At 40.5% G+C, this 18041-nt stretch overlaps 1 protein-coding gene across 7 annotated transcripts in view; it reads right to left on the bottom strand.

Annotated features, from left to right (window-relative positions):
- DIS3L2 (DIS3 like 3'-5' exoribonuclease 2) overlaps nucleotides 1-18041 on the bottom strand; it is a 437114-nt gene that overhangs the window by 278605 nt on the left and 140468 nt on the right. For all 7 annotated transcript variants that reach the window (XR_003519033.2, XM_027588750.2, XM_027588754.2 and 4 more), the window contains exons 4-5: nucleotides 13727-13780; nucleotides 4610-4711 (exon numbers count right to left, since the gene is read on the bottom strand). Coding sequence is in view for 6 of the 7 variants with exons in the window: in XM_027588750.2 (XP_027444551.1) it covers nucleotides 4610-4711; nucleotides 13727-13780 (156 nt within the window). In the remaining variant the exon portion in view is untranslated. The remainder of the gene's footprint in view (nucleotides 1-4609; nucleotides 4712-13726; nucleotides 13781-18041) is intronic.

The raw sequence follows: 18041 nt of genomic DNA, 5'->3' as shown, positions 1-18041 counted from the left end.
ACAGTCTAGATAAAAGTCTTCGGTCAGATAAATGTTTTGCAAATATTTTCTCCTAGTCTGTAGCTTGCCTTGTTGTAACAGTGTTTACTGAAGAGCAAAAGTTTTACAATTTTGAGCAAGCCAAATTTATTGATTTTTTTCTTTTATGTTTCATATTTAAGAAATATTTGTCAAATCTAAGATCACTATAATTTTCCCCTTATAGAAAGTTCATACTTTTACACAAACATTTATATCTACAATCCATTTCAAGTTAATTTCTTCATATGGCACAAGGTAAGGGTCAAAGTTCATTATTTTTCATAAGGCTATACAATTGTAATAGCACATTTGTTGAAAAGAGATCCTTTCCCCACTGAATTACCTTGGCACCTTTGTAGAAAATCAATTAATCATATATGTATGGGTCTATTTCAGGACTCTCTACTCTGTTCCATTGATCTATATGTCTATCTTGATATTACCACAGAGTCTTGATTACCAGAGCTTTATAGTAAGTCTTGAAATCAGGCAACATGCAACCTCCAGTTTTGTTCTTCTCTGTTTTGGCTATCCTGGGCCCTTTGCACAACGATATAAATCTTAAAATCAGTCTGTTGATTTCTATAAAGAAGCCTGCTTCAATTATCTTTGGGATTGTGCTTAATCTATAGATCAATCTGAATAGAACTGGCATCTTAACAATACTGAGTCTTTTAATTCATGAGCATGGTATTTCTCACCGTTTACTGAAGTCTTACATAATTTTTCCCAGTGATGATTATAGTTTTAGTGTACATGTCTTGTAAGTGGTCAAAATTTGGTCAAATTTTTCCCTCAGTATATCATACTTTTGATCCTATTAAAAAGATACTTTAATAAATTTTTTTAATTTCCAATTTTTCATTGCTAATATATAGGAGTACAATTGATTTTTTCATATCAAACTTCTGTCCTCCAACCTTGCTAATCTCACTTATTAGTTCTAGCAGCTTTTTGTAGATTCCTTAGGATTTTTTGGTAGAAAATCATATGATCTGAGAATAAAGAGAGTTTTACTTCTTCCTTTCCAATCTGAATGCTTTTTTTTTCTTTTGCTTTATTGTGCTGGCTCGAATATCCAGTACAGTGTTGAATAAAGGGGATGAGAAGAGACATTCTTACCTCATTCCCAATAGTGGAGGAAAAGCATTCAGTCTTTCACCTTACTAAGAATGGTAACATCTCTAGAGATATTCTTTGCCAGATTGAGGAAGTAATCTTTTATTTCTAGTTTGCTGTGAGTTTTTATTATGAATGGTTGTGGACTTTTGTCAATTGTATTTTCCGCATCTATTAAAATGATGGCATTGACTGAAATATGGTGTTTAGTCTATTAATACGGTGAATTACATCAAATGGCTTTTCAAATATTAAACCAACTTTGCATGCCTGAGATAAACCCCATTTGCTCCTGTTGTATTACCCTTGTAATATAATATGTTGCTGGATTCTATTTGCTAATGTTTTGTTGAGGACTTTTCAACTATGTTTGTGGGGAGTACTGGTCTGTAGCTTTCTTCTCTTATAATGTCTTTTCCTAGTTTTGATATTAGGGCAATGCTGCCTTCATAGGATGAGTTGAAAAAGATTTCCTCCTCTTGCATTTTCTGAAAGCATTTGTGTAGACTCGGGATTATTTCTTCCTTAAATGTTTAGTAGAATTTATGAGTAATGAACCATCTAGGCCTCCATATATTCTCAACATCTCTATTAACATGTTTGAAAAGAAATTAAAACTTAACATGGCCAAGCAGAACTCACAATTTTTGCACCCAAACATGCTCTTCCCTACTATTCCTCATTTTAATTAATGACATCATACTCACCCACTTGGCTTAAACCAGAATCTTAATCCTTGATTCCCCCCTTCCACTCATCCTACCCCTCAAATCCATCTTCAAGTCCCATAAGCTCTACTTTGAAAATACATCCCTACTTCTCTCCATCTTTACCGTCATGACTCAGTCTACGTCTCCTAACTGGCCATGCCAACACACATTGCCCCCACTAATTCCATTCTCCAAATAGCAGCCAGAGTAATTTTTGTCTAAATAAGACCATGTCACTCCCTGGCTTAAAACTCCCATCTGGCCCTTAATCTCTTCTGCCTTTAGATATTAACTGTAAAATAGAAAAACAACAAGCTGTGTCAATACAGCCTGAGTATACTGACTGTGGGAACGCTGTAAGAATTTCAGTAAATTCTTATCTGCTTAACTAGCTCCACTGACCTAGGAATTACAAAATCACAAATGCAGGCCTCTTGGGAAAAAAACACAACTTTGCTGTGTTCAGTCTCAAAGGAGGTATAGGCTTTTGTCTAGAAGCAAAGGCACCAAGGCAGAAATAAGAATGCCGAAGTCCTAAGCTGTCCTTCTACAACTTTTGATAACAATAAACACCCTCACCTCCAACCTACTCGCATCTTCTTAGGCTTCCTGTCCAAAGCAAGAGTGCATCTGACAATACCGGGAAAGGCTATGCTTGCTGGTCTTAAATACAAATGGGGTGAAGAACCAGGAAAATAATGCAACTGATTTATTTATTCGTATGTTTGTTTTTTTAGCCATCCCCGGCCACAGCTAAGGTAGGAAGGATGTCAGGCAACTTGGCCTTGCTCTTTTTTTTTTCCCCACAGAGTTTATCTATCCATTTGAGAGAGTGTGCAAGAGCGGGGGCAGAGGGAGAAGCAGATTCTCTGCTGAGCATGCAACGCAGGGCTTGATCCCAGGACCCCGAGTTCATGACCTGAGCCGGAGACAGACACTTAACCGACTGAACCACCCAAGCGCCCTGGCCTTGCTCTTTCTGAATCAACCTCATCCATCTCTGCAGAGCTCAACAGGTGCTCTACTATATGCTCTCCATTCCTATTATTCTTCAGCCAGTCAACACCTTACACCTGCTCTGGTCAGCTCTAGACTCACCCAATTTGCTAATTACTCTTCTATTTCTTTCTATTCTACCCATTCTCACTCCTTAAGTTAAAGGAAACCATCTTTCTTGTTCCTTCTCTGGGTCATCTAATTATGCCTCTTTACTCCCTCAAATGACCTCTAGGGATAATTCCTTTAGTTTGACCAGGCCTGAATGCACTCCTCTTACCTTCTCAGATCTCATGAACACTGCGCTAGATGATGCTTTCCAGAAAAGAGGAAGTGGCCCAAATCAATCTATGTTCCTAGGACCTGGAACCAACCCTTAGCTGTGCTCCTGGGGAATCAAGGGAGGATAGAATCACAGCTATCAGCAACTGGGGCTGGGCTGGGGGATGGGGCTAGGATGACTGACTCTTATAAAACACTCTGCACTTAACTTCACGGCACTAATCATAATTATCCTTACATCTGTGTGTGAGCAGTATCTGTCTCTTCCTACGTGCACTCCCCATCAGACTGAAAGCTCCAGGAAGGCAAGAGCTATGTCTCTTGATCATTAACATACCTACACCCTAGAAATGCCCATTCTGACTCACTCTAACCCTATCAGATAAAAACAAATTTACATCTTGACAAAGCTTTGAGATAAAGTAGTATTTCTTCCATTTCTGTAAAAGCTAATAATAAAAACTGACATTGCTTGAACTGCTACCATGGGTCAGGCACCATTCTAAGATTTTTACATGAATTCTCATTTAATCTTCATGACAAACCTATGAAGTAGGTACTATGATTATTCCCATTTTACAGATGAGGGCTTTGAGGCACAGAAAGGTTATATAATTCACCCAAGGTTATATAGATGAGTGGCAGAAATGGAATTCAAACCCAAGGAGCCTAGCCTAAAACCCCACTCTATTAATCCCTACAGTACCTCTCACTGAAGAGGACACCATATTCCTCAATACCAGTGAGTTGAGCCAAATAAAATAAAAGATATGAAGAAATGCTATGAAGAAAAACCCAGACTTAGACACACAAGTTGCCAGGTCTACAAGACAATTCAAAGAAACTGCTACTATGAATCATTTACTTAAAACAAATTGGTTTTATTTAAAACAATCATCAAAAAACACATTTTTCTTTTCAATTGACATATACAGAGACTAAAACCCAGGATATTCTCACGTTAAAAACATTTTCTTCTGCCACCAGATCCCTGTTTTATTAAAAGACAGAGTCTATTTTTGTCTGCCAAGGAAAGCCCAATCACCAAACTGGAACCTACAGAACTGGGTATGTGTTGCTTGGGTTTTCCCGTAGAGGCAGCAAGAACGTGTAAAGACTGCCACCATGCCCATGGCTTTGTCTTTCCAGTTCTCCCACCATTAAATGTGGGAAAATAACACATATCAGAAGTTTCAATGTGCCCTGCAAGCTTTTCTTCTATACTAAAAATTACCAGAAATCAATGCAAGGCATATGACAGGGAAGACAGATCACAGGGAGGGAGCAAGGAGAACAACTCAAATCATTAAATGTCTGCCCACCAGATGCTTCTAAGTTCAAAGCACTGCATGGCCGGCTTCTGAGGCAACTATAGGACCTTAGGAGTCCGTGACTACTCCAATTTATGATGTTTCACAGCTGCACCATAGAATAAAAAGGTCCTGAGTAGTGTATTATTAGAAAAGGAAAATTTAACTCACCTTCCATTGCTCCTCTGGAAGCAGCTTCACGACCACCAGATCCCCATTCAAGGCTCTATTACGAGCAACAACCCCATCGATAAAAATGTCTCGATCACCATCCTAGGTTGAAGAGAGAACATAATCAGCTTACCAAGACCTGGAACCAAAAATTACTTCCTTGGTTTAAAAACTGTAGACTCTACAATCTGTCCACTGACTTAACAAGAACACTAAGAGGGAAATCAGTTTCTCTGGGACTAAACAGAAATGGGGATGAACACACAAAAGCAGGTTAACAGAATGTTAAAGAAATTTCAAAAACATAAGAGAAGATCTCCCACAGGCAGACCAAAAACAAACAAAAATACATAAAGTAAAAAACTGAGACTACATGCTTTCATAACTGAAATGAGAAAGAAGTTATCCTTTCTTGTTTTAAATAAAATAAAGCATGATGATACCCTTTCTATGCTAATTTTTTTTAAGTATCAGAGAAGGGTGAAACATAGAAGGTTTGCAAGAAAACAGAAGAACAACAAATATAATTCCCTAAGAAAACCAACTTAGGACAGGAGCAACAACCAGCTCCAGGATCTGAGTTCTCTAAAGAAGAAACCAGCAAAATCATAATCCTCCCACTGAGAAAATGACAGAGAAAGCAAACTGCGGTTGCTTTTATGGAGACCTAGATAGAAGGCAAAGAAGAAAAGGAAAGGGACATGAGATTCATGAAGCATTCTCACACTCCTTCACTCTCTGACTGAGAAGCAGGGTGAACTCCCTACTGTGAACACAAGGCATGGACACCTTTGTCCTCAATCACATGCTTACAAATAACCCACGTTAGGGACAGTGTGGTCTCAGGATCCTTGGGGTCACAGGAAGATCGGCAGTGCCTGAATGCGGCAGTTCCCAGGCATCGGAGTGGGGAAGCCGGCTGTAATCAGTGAGCCCAGGAGTGGGCTCTCAGCTCCGGGTTGCCGTAAACCTCAAACCACACAGTTGGGCGACCCCTCCCAGCAAGCAGCAGAATCACCAGAAGACTTCCCCAGGAGGAGTGGCATGTTTGTGAGCTGCAGGAGTCTGCAGGGTTTGGAGACTCTAAAAGGGGTCGTGTGCCTGAGATAGAAACGCTCAGTCCCAGGCTGGGTAAGCATGGAGTACCGAAAGAGACCAGGGAGTGACTGACTTCTTTTCCCTGCGGGCACCCTGAGGAGTAGGGCCCAAGGGCCGGAGATCGGCAGGCTGCCATTTTCATTCCAGATTACTTAACCTGGCCCCCTGGTAAGGGCGGTGCAATTCTGCCCTGGGCAAAGACACTTGAGAAACAGCGCAACAGGCCCCTCACCCAGAAGATCAGCAAGAAGACAGGCTAAGACCAAGTTTACCAATCACGGAGAACCGCAAGACTCCAATGCTAGAGGAAAAAAGTATATAGCATTTATGTTTTTTTCCCCCATGATTCTTTACTCTTTCAATTTTAACTTTTTTCTTTTTCTTTTCCTTTTTTTTTTTAAGATTTTATTTATTTATTTGACAGAGAGAGAGCACAAGCAGGGGGAGTGGCAGGCAGAGGGAGAGGGAGAAGCAGGCTCCCCGCTGAGCAGGGAGCCCAATGCAGGACTCAATCCCAGGGCCCTGGGATCATGACCTGAACCAAAGGCAGACACCCCACCAACTGAGCCACCCAGGTACCCTCTCTTTCCTTTTTCAATGAATTTCTTATTTTATCAACTCCTTTGTTAAAATCTTTTTTAATTTTCATTTTTATATTTATATTCTATCCTTTTATTTATTTTTGTATATATGTAAGTTTTTCTTTCTTTACAACTTTGGGGTACAGTTTCTTCTAACAAACAGACCAAAATACACCCAGAATCTAGTGTATGGCTCTGTTCTCTTCACCTTTTTTTTTTGTTGTTTTTTTGTTAAAGTCTTTAATTTTCATCTTTATAGTTACATTCTATCCTTTCACTGTATTTATTTATTTTTGTATGTATATAAGTTTTTCTTTCTTTACAATTTTGAGATGTAGTTTCTTCTAACAAACCAACCAAAATACACTCAGGATATAGTGTAGTGCTCTGTTCTGTTCACCTGTCTGTTTATATTCCTTTTTTTTTTTGGTCTTTTAATTTCATTTTTACAATTACATTCTATCCTTTCATTGTATTTAATTTTATTTTTGTACATATATAAGTTTTTCTTTCTTTAAAATTTTGGGATCTAGTTTTCTAACAAACAGACCAAAATGCACACAGGATCCTGTGTATTGCTCTGTTTTTTCCACCTGTCTGATTATATGCTCTTTTTTTTAATTTTTTTTTCAGTTTCGGGTCTCTTCTGATTTGTTTAGTGTATACTTCTCTGGGGTCATTGTTTCCATTTTAGTATTTTGTTCTCTTATTCATCTATGCTCCTCTGGACAGAATGACAAGACAGGAAAAACCATGTTGGAACTAGAGTTCAGAATAACAATTATACAAATACTAACTGGGCTTGAAAAAAGCATAGAAGACACTAGAGAATCCCTTTCTGGAGAAATAAAAGAACGAAAATCTAATCAAGTCAAAATAAAAAAGGTATTAATGAGATGCAATCAAAAATGGAGGCTCTAACTGCTAGGATAAATGAGGCAGAAGAGAGAACTAGTGATATAGAAGACCAAATGATGAAGAATAAGGAAGCTGAGAAAAAGAGAGAGAAACAACTACTGGATCATGAGGGGAGAATTCAAGAGATAAGTGATACCATAAAGCGCAACAATATGAGAATAATTGGGGTCGCAGAAGAAGAGGAAAGAGAGAGAGGGCTAGAAGGTATATTGAAGCAAATTACAGCAGAGAACTTCCCTAATCTGGGGGAGGAAATAGGCATCAAAATCCAAGAGGCAAAGAGAAGCCCCCTCAAAATCAATAAAAATAGGTGAATGCCCCAATATATAATAGTGAAACTTACAAATCTCAGAGACAAAGAGAAGATTCTGAAAGCAGCTCGGGACAAGAGGTCTGTAACCTACAAGGGTAGAAACATTAGACTGGCAGCAGACCTATCCATGGAGACCTGGCAGGCCAGAAAGGACTGGCATGATGTATTCAGGGTGCTAAACGAGAAAAATATGCAGCCAACAATACTTTATCCAGCTAGGGTGTCATTCAAAATATAAGGAGTGATAAAAATCTTCCAGGACAAACAGAAACTAAAAGAATTTGCAAACACCAAACCAGTCCTACAAGAAACATCAAAAGGGGTCCTCTAAGCAAAGAGAGAGCCCAAAAGTAGTAACACAGACCAGAAAGGAACAGAGACAATATACAGTAACAGTCACCTTACAGGCAATACAAAGTTACTAAATTCATATCTTTCAATAGTTACCCTGAATGTAAATGGGCTAAATTAGATTGGATAAAAAAAAAGCCAGATCCATCAATATGCTGTCTGCAAGAGACTCATTTTAGATCCAAAGACGCCTCCAGATTTAAAGTGATGGGGTGGAAAACCATTTATCATGCTAAAGGACATCAAAAGAAAGCTGGGGTGGCAATCCTTATATCAGACAAATTAGATTTTAAACCAAAGATTGTAATAAGAGATGAGAAAGGACACTATATCATAATTAAAGGGTCTATCCAACAAGAAGATCTAATAATTGTACATTTTTATGCCCCTAACATGGGAGCAGCCAATTATATAAGCCAATTAATAACAAAATCAAAGAAACACATTGATAATAACACAAAAATAGTAGAGGACTTTAACACCCCCTTCACTGCAATGGACAGATCATCGAAGCAGAAGATCAGCAAGGAAATAAGGGCTTTGAATGACACACTGGACCAGATGGACTTCACAGATATATCCAGACCATTCCATCTCAAAGCAACAGAATACACATTCTTCTCAAGTACACATGGAAAGTGTTCATTTTTCTTAAAAGAAGTAATAGCAAACAGGCTTAGAAAACCACCACTCAAAATTTTCTAGGTAGAGACACTTGGTATAGATAAGACTTAACACTCAACAGATTAAAGGTGATTACTGTAACAATTCAGTTAAAAATTAGCATTCCAAATTCACCAAATCTGCCCTGCCAGCACCAAAATTGGGACATTAGACACTCAGCATTTTTTATCGTTTCCAATTACAAACCATGAGAGATCTTTTAGAACAGTTTTTCTGTTCAATTTCCAACCTAACCATGGGCTGACAGCTGTGGCCGGCACATGCTGCCAAACCTGACCCACCCTAGTCCCTGAGGTACCACTACCGTGTTAGCCACAAAGACAGAATCACTGCAGTTGACCTCATGTTGAGCTTCTCAGAGAAATAAGGAAGAGGCAACCACTAAACTGAACGTGAACAACTGCAGGGTGGCACATGGTCATCAGTCGCTGCCTTCTGCAATTTATGTAGCAATAGAGTCCCTCCAACTTCCCCAGAATGAAGAGAGCTGTTTGGAAGTCATCCCAACCCATGATCACTGGTCAAAACACATGGAATGAAATATCTCTCTCAGAAGCAGGTACACCACCCCCAGACAGCTCAGAGATTTTAAGATGGTAAGATACTGCTATTGTCACATTCCCATCCGAAGAAATCAAGAAGGGCAGGGCCAAGTTGAACCTCAGACAATACACAAATCTCCAGGTATTGCGTCACTGCTCAGCTCTTACTGGTTTCATTCAGAAGCCCGTACCTATTGCAGAATCTCTTATTTTAAAGACCATAAACGTGGGAACAACTCAATATTAAAAGTTCGAGTCATCCCATTTAACTACTTTTAAAGGCCAAAGAGTTCAGCTCTTTATTTGAATGTCAAAGACTAGCTCTACCCGCCAGAAAGAATAGATAAAAAAGGAAAATGGATAATGAACCACCCTGGAGGAAATATAATGGGACCTGGGGGTAATCTAACTAAATACTTAGGAGGCTTTCAAGCAGGGAGGACAACCCAAGAGCATTCTCTATCAATGGAATAGCTCCCTTTGGACAAAATAAATTCCACAGATGTTCAAAGGGTACCTCCCATGACAAGATGCACAAAAAAGTTATAAAACCTCTTGCACCATCGTAATTCAGAACGGAGCCTGTACTTTTTGTAAAAAGCCAAGTTTCTATAGCCAGTCCATTTCTCCTCTGCTATCCTATCCCCAAACAGGAGAAAAAGGCATCTCAATAATATCAATTTATCTTGGTTTGCTTGAAAGTCACATGGTTTTACTCTATCTTACTTTTACTGAGAACCTCAGGAGACCAGCAGGGACATATATAAGTGACTTCTCCCATGTATTTTGGCTTTGTCAAAAGAAAATGAAAATCAACTTTCTATCAGCTGAAATTATAATGAACGTAAGTCAGCATTCCCCAAAACAAAGTACTTTTTTAATAACAAAGTGATGATGAATTCACTGTTCTTAGCCAACTGACGTAAATAGTATTTTAACATAGCAAATGACATTGTATAAATTCACAACTGTTTTTAGAGTCAGTAAGAACCTAAATAATCATATCTAGCCTATTTCTGTCTCTCCAAAAACTTTATAATTTTAAATTATAATTCAGAATTTTAAAATTGTAAGGAACATTAGACAATCTAACCCATCGCTAGTTTTAAAAATAAGTAATCTTTTCAATTTCTTATTGTCAGAGCAAAGGCTACATCTTCTTTTCTAACAATTCCTGTTTTTACGCTTCCTGCTAAAGCAGGGGACAGGTAACATTCAGGCCCTGGTTCTGATATTCTACTCCTAGTCCACCAGTGAGCATTTTTCCAGTTCATACCAGTTCACACTTGACATGGACATTAGCTACGTATACTCATAAATCCAGACCAGTGGTGGTTGTGGAATTCATCTAAATATAACTTACTGCTTCTACTATCTCCTTCCTCAAGGCTTTCTAGAATGCCTCTAAACACTGAAACTCACCAAAAACCCCGCAAAACTAGAATGTAGGATTGTTCCAGTATCTACAACCAAAATTTACAACTGGGCCTTGATAGAGCTTTTACAGTCAGGTCTTAAGTTACTTAGAGGTGAATTCTTTAGCATTTTTTTCTCCCTCTGAGACAATATTACTACTCCATTAGTGGCCAAATAGGAGAATAAGGGGCATAAAAATAAGCCAATCCTAACATCACAACTGTCTAAAAGATTCTTAATAGGACATGCCAGGAATATAATTTCAAGTAGGAGAACAACTTGGGCTTTTGAAACATTGGTAACTTTTGCTTCTTAACTTCCTTTAACAAGCCGAATTAAACTGTGACAACACATCATTTGCACCTATAAATCAGATGAATTTAACTTATAGGAACCTAACTAGGCCTAGAGGACCTTTGCTCTGGCCCTTCTCCAGTCACACTCCTCCCCATAGGTAAAGAGTTCTCGGGGCCAAATGGATGTGCATCCCTGGAGTAATCAGCCCCAAGCCATACACAGGCATCTTCCCCAGGTCTGTCTGCCCGAAGGCAGACCACAGTCACTGGTGGCACGCACTGGACTTGACAGGTGGCTAAAGGGCTATTTCTAAGGCATGTGGACAGAACTTGGACATGTGGGGTAAGATGCTCACATAGGTACATGCAAGGGCCCTCACTGGATGGGGGGTGGGGGGCATGGTGGAGACAGCAAAGAGGGGACAGGGAGCCAGGACTGACAAGGGAAGAGGGGCAGGCCAGAGGCAGACCCTCTCCATGCGGCCACACTTGAGGATGGAGCTCCAAGGAGTCTACATTTGAACCCAGGTACACAGAGGTATATTTAACAAGAAATATATTTTATTTGTCATGAATGTATTTTACCTAACAGTTTGTTAGTTTGATTTATAACTTCTAAATATTTTTTTAAAGATTTTATTTATTTATTTGACAGAGAGAGACAGCCAGAGAGGGAACACAAGCAGGGGGAGTGGGAGGGAGAAGCAGGCTTCCTGCGGAGCAGGGAGCCCGATGCGGGGCTGGATCCCAGGACCCTGGGATCACGACCTGAGCCGAAGGCAGACGCTTAACGACTGAGCTACCCAGGCGCCCCTATAACTTCTAAATATTTAATACAAAGTATGTGTGCCTCCATTTGTACTCTTGTCCTAGGCCCCACACTTGTCAGAAACCAGCCTACCAGGGATCCAACTTAGGGAAGTTCCATACGCTGTACTCAGGGAAGAAAACAAGCAAGCAGTCAAATTTTCAAAATGCTCTATTAGTTCCCTTTACATTCCAGTCAATGACAGCAAACTTCAGTGGACACAGGAGATGGGAGGCTTGTAATGTGCTCAGCTCCCAAGTGTCTCTCAGGATGAGCTCCTTACTCCACTGGCTATTATTTTCATGCTTAAAAACCCATGTTTTTCATACACCGGGTCTCTATTATAATTGAGCTCCCTCAACTGGTATGCCAATGAAGAAACAGTTATTCTTTCTAAAGTAGAGAAAATGCTAGTTATGCTGGACTTCCAGAGAGATGATCTGTCTCTAATGTGGCATATTCCTAAGAGATTTTCATGGGTAATTTTTACCATCACTGAATGTGATTTTTGCCTTATGAGCAAAGTCAGGAATCGAACACCATGTAAACTGTGCTTCCACAGAATGATGAACCTGCTCCTGCAGCTAAGTCACTGCCTCAAAGCTGACCCTCAGTTGCACAAAGTACCAGGGTCAGAATATATAGCATGGTCCGTCAATGGAGCAGAACAGGATTCAGAGAGAACAAGGTGACACGTCAGTGATACTTTTTACCTAATTCACTGGGTAAGATGCAACTTGAGATACAAATGTGAATCCTTGACTTCTGTAGGGCAAGGGGGAAAAAAGAACTAAACTGAGCTTGAGAATAGGCCTTAAGGTTACTGGAACACCACTACAACCTGGGAAGCACATGACTGAACTTGTATTCTCACTAAACTTGCCCTTTAACATCATGAAATATGTTAACTGAAATATATATACGTATTCCATTTCCGCATCAATAAGCTCAAGTTTATTGGGGCGCCCGGGTGGCTCAATCGGTTAAGCGTCTGCCTTTGGCTCGGGTCGTGGTCCCGGGGTCCTAGGATCGAGCCCCACATCGGGCTCCCTGCTCGGCAGGAAGCCTGCTTCTCCCTCTCCAGCTCCCCTTGCTTGTGCTCTCTCTCTCTCTCTCTGTGCCCCTCTCTGTCAAATGAATAAAATCTTTAAAAAAAAAAAAAAGCATCTGCCTTCAGCTCAGGTCATGATCTCAGGGTCCTGGGATCAGGCCCTGCATCGGGCTCCCTGCTCCGCAGGGAGAACTGCTTCTCCCTCTCCCACTCCCCCTGCTTGTGTTCCCTCTCTCGCTGCCTCTCTGTCAAATAAATAAATAAAATCTATTAAATAAATAAATAAACAAACAGATAAATAAATAAATAAGCTCAAGTTTATTCCTATACTCTCTTCTACTGTTAAAACACCTCTAATTCTACAGCTATCCTATTTACAGCAGCCTGGAAAAGTCACGTCAGGAATTTGAGAACATTGCTCTCCTAGCTTTGCACAATCGAGCCTTATCCAGAGACCTCCGGCTAACTCTATGTCAGAGTGAACTTCCCTGAACAACAGAGAGCCTGGTAAAATGACATGCATGGAAGAAAGGATATAAAGACCCAGCGGTGAAGAGCCCTGTACCAAGTCCTATCACCTGCAGAAAAGTGAGAAAGTGAGAAACTCTGACCAAAAGAAAAAAGCATTACATGTTTTTTTTTTTTTTGGACAAATTTGCAGATTAGCTCATGCAGTAGATCGAAAGTAGATAGCATATTTGTTTGGGAAAGATTAACTTAAATCAGTGGAAAAACCCATAAATCCCTTTCAGCTATAAACCAAGGGCATCCAGCTCCAAGAACTGGTGGGTGTCTGTGTGGGCTCAGCTGCTCGCCACAGCCCTAGTAACAACTAGTAACAAATACCATCCCCTCCACTTGCAGTGAGAGTGTAAGACTGACAGAAGGGGTTGTTAGCCAAAGGCAAATTTTGCTTATTTAAATTTGAAACAAATCCTTGCCCATCCTCGATTTTGTTTTACTACTCTGCTTTTTAGTTAGAATATATGATTTCACTTTCAGAGCACATCTAAAAAATTAAATGTGACATTGAGTTTATTATAAAGTTATTGAACTTACCGGGGAAGGAATGAAGGCTTCATGAAACTTCTTTGGATTAATTCTCAATACACCCTTTAAAATAAAAAAAAATAAAAGCTGTGAAAATTTAACTAGTTATCTACCTAGAAGCTTTCCATACCTATGTTATTCTCCAATAAAACGTTTTTGAATTAATTAAACAGCTCAATCTAGAAAAAAATTTAGGCCTAGGAGAACTACTCATTTAATGCATGAAACATGATTTCTACTGATGTCTGCAACACAGGGTTCCATCAAAAACTGAAAGCCCACACTGGCACCTGGCTGTGAACAGGCAGAGGTGAGAAGGAACAGAGCTTGGCACGGAGTGGGAAAGTGGCAACTACTGGGATTTTATGTGCCCCCGTACGCTAGGCTCCACACTGAAACCTTTACTTTAAGAAAAGATTGTAGGGGATTACGTCTCACTACATAATGGCCTTTTTTATTCGCTGAGATCTTTCTACGCTTGCTTGTTTCCGTGACAATTTTCAAAGTGATACAGGTTGATTTCCAACCTGCATACTTAACCTTGAGAGACCAGATGCATATTTTTTTACTCTGGCCCTTCTGCAGAGCTGAATGAGTCAATAATTCAAAATGGTCCAGAACCAGCTCTTAATGTAAATGGGAATCCTGGCTCCGACAGCCAGGCCACCCAGTCTGCCTTCAACTTCATGTTATTCCAGCACCAAATCAGGGTCTGCTTCTATTTACGCACAGGGGTGCAGGTGGGGGCCGTCTTCAATAGCAGTTCAGTATTTTAGGCTCTTGCAGGAAGCTGTAACCCTCCCAAGGTTCCAGCTGCATTTGAAGGCCACTGGAACACATGGAGAGAGGCAGTTATTTTCCTAAGAGCCAGACTCAAAGGGTGGCTTGAGAAAGTGTTTTAAATAACATTTTCCCCCTAAAATGTTGAAAGACTCAAAGATACATTAATTAATAAAATAGGTGAGGGCATAAAATAAAGGAGAAAATAGTTCTCCCCTTCACTGGTGCACCATGTATGCTTAAATTACAAATGGCCATGCAACAGCTTATACTATTGTTAACATCCCAAGCAGACTTAATTCAAAATTTATTGAACACTATATTCAAGACCCTGAGACAATGTAGAGAGAGATGATGACCAAGCTCAGCCCTTGTTTATGAAGTAAAATATGACGGATGCTGTAAGCGAGGATACAGCTGACTTTCAACTGGGGGCGCTAGGAAAGGCTCCACAGACAGTGTCTGACCTGGTCCCTGATGGAGGAGAAAAACTTGCCGATAAATCAGAAGGGAAATGCAGGCAAAGAACACCATGTAAGCAAGAGTGCTTAAGAGGGCAAATACTCTCCCATCATGCTGTAACTCTGCTTAGGGTAAGAGAGAGGGGGGATGGGAGACAAGGTTGGCAAAACTCCCCGAGGCCAGACCCTTTTCATGAATGTCACTGTAATTTCACTTCTAGAACAGCTGTGTTTCTGTTGGGGGGAGGGAGACAAAAGGCTTATTACATTTATCCTAAACTTTCACCTACTCATCCAACAAAATTCCCTGAAGATTCACATGGCAGGCACTACGCTAAGTGATGGGGACACAATGGAAAGAAATAATAGTCTGCCCTCACAGAGCATAGTGTCTAGTGAAGGGAAGACACTCCTTGATTTATTTATCAAGTCCATTCACTCAAGTTAAATTTTTTAAAAATTCATTTTCTCATTCCAGGCATTGCTTTCTGACCTAAGGTTTGTTTTGTTTTTCCCCCTCAATTGCTATTCTTCTATCATCCCTTTCAGTTCAGTGAATGGTTACAACCTCTACACCACAGTAGAGAGATAAAGAATGTCTTCTGCTGTCAAAGGACCTTTAAGTACAGAGCACGTAGCGAGTCTAACGCTGGGCTCAAAAGAAAGAGGTTGCTCAGGGCTCTGTCTAGGCTCTATTTAGAAGAACAGATATGAAAGATTCTACTCTTGATCCTCTATCCCAAACATCCTGATATATAAAAGCATACAGGGAACGACAGAAGCCTTGTTCAAGAAAAACATTTGCAGTTTTGAGTGGAGCATACTCTTAAGAAATGGACCTCAGGAACAGACTCCCTTGGGAGTGCAAATCGTACTGAGGAAAAAGAAACTCTAACAGAATTCCACAGAAGACCAGAGTCCACCCCACAGCCTGATGAAAGCAGCTGTCAGTAAAGCATGTCAAGAAATGGTCTTTTTTTTTTTATACAACATAATGGGTTTATATTTAATATAGTACTTCTCATCATGGAGACGTTACTAAGTTAATACAAAGGTTTGTTTTTTTTTAACATTAAATCTCTTCTCCATTCCAATGTCAAGATATTTTTTTACATTAAATTACATATTGTCTCCATCTTAACATTAGATATTTTTCTTACCCCCCCAGGCTTCCCCATTGTAACTTTAAAATAATTTTTTTTCCCCTCCATTCTTGATCAAAATCTACATCCTTTGAAGAGCATGTCATTAGCTCCTGCTATATCTCCTCAGTGCTGTCACTGGTTCAAACCTTTTCACTAATGTTTTGACTCGTAGCTCAGTGTCTTCCTCTGCATCGCCATTCCTATAAACACTTATGGAACTTTGCATCCACATGGTTGACCAGACAACCCAAGCCGGTCACTCCAGCCACCTTTTCCTCCACCCATGCTAACCACTCTCCCCCATGTTCACTGCTGTCTCTTGGCACCGTTGCTAATGATACCGACTCCAAACATGAAAACTCAAATATCACACTTTCTGATCACAATCTTCTATCCTCCCATCTCACTTAAGGTAAAAACCCCACTTCAATAATTCTTTGTCTTCACTAAGACTTCCAACCCATGGACCTGATCACACTTTGTCCCCACACCGGGTTGAGTCACTTCCTTGGCCACTTGGTTGCCATGGCCTGTCATTACCTCCTGCCCTTGGAAACCCTGAGTCTTGGGCCACTCTCCCTCTTCTGTTCAACTAACAAGCCCTCACTCTCAGTTAACCCCAACTATCTGCCTTCTCCATGCTCACACCCAAGGAGCTGAATGTTACTGTAGAAAAATACCACACAACGGGGCTAATTAGCCTAACTTGGCAATCACAAACATGTTTTATTTGGCTTACAGGATGTTTGAGAATACTTAAAGCAAAGGAATTTCACACATAAATTTGTATTTCCACATTTTCTTGAAAAACCAGCTAACCCTCCATGGCAGCAACCACCTGAGTTGAATAACAAACACTTCTCTTATAGCAATAAAAAAAAAATCTCAAGTAACACTTATATAAGTATACTACATGTTACACGCTGTTTTAAGAGCTTATATCCATCAACTAATTTAACCTTCAAATCAATCCTATGAGGTAGGTACTACTGTTCTCCCTTTTACCAATAAGAACACCGAGGTGCTGAGAGGTGCCCACCTGCACACCACACTCAAGCCCAGCAGTCTGGTTCCAGAGTCCTCGCTCGTAACTGCCTCGACTGCCTCTGCTTGCCACAGTCATCACCAGGGCCTCTGCTCATTTATGCCATCTGCTCCCTTCCCCCAGCACCACCTTCCAACCCTCTGTCTTCCCTGTCTCGGTTAATGGAAACATCATCCATCTAGTGGCTTGACTCAAAACTTAGGAGTCCTGCTTTATTCCTCCCTTTGCCTCACCTTCACATTTAAGCCATCAGCTTCCTGCCAGTTCCGGCTCCACTGCAGTCCATTCCCGGCCATCTTCCCTGCCACCGCCCTTCTCTCCTTGTTCCATTTACTCTAATGGCCTTCCACATGGTCACCCAGCTTCCACTTGAGTCTGTTCACCTCACAACTGCCAGAGAGATGTTTTTAAAGCATAAAATACACCATGCCCTCTCCCTACTGAAGCCTTTCAGTTTTAATAAAATCCAACTCTCCAACACAGCCTCGCTGTGGCGGCTGCCTGACTCTCCAGCTTATTCCTGCATCGTAATTCCCTTTGCTCGCTATGTCCAACAGCTCCCTTTATGTTCCTCAAAAACACCAAGCCTTTTTTCTGCCTGCCATTCTTCCACTAGCTGGTCTCTCTGCCTATGCTGTTCTTTGCCTAATTCTCCTGAGAGCTGGCTCATTTTCACCCTTCAGATTTCAGCTCAGAAATCACCTGCTCAGAGCAGCTAACCACCCCATGTAAAGTGGCTCTCTCTAATTCTTCATTTTTCATCTCTCTTACTTCCCTAGCAGTGCTCAGCACATGCTGTAATTCCCTCTTTATGTCTTTGGTTGTGTTTGCTCGTCTCCCCCAGTGAATCACCTCTCTCACTCACTGGTATATGCCTGGCACTTAGTAGACAG

This window comes from Zalophus californianus, chromosome 3 (assembly GCF_009762305.2).
Source record: "Zalophus californianus isolate mZalCal1 chromosome 3, mZalCal1.pri.v2, whole genome shotgun sequence".
Classification (NCBI taxonomy): Eukaryota; Metazoa; Chordata; class Mammalia; order Carnivora; family Otariidae; genus Zalophus; species Zalophus californianus.
Note: the sequence above shows the minus strand (reverse complement) of the source record. Positions and strands in the feature narration are given on the sequence as shown.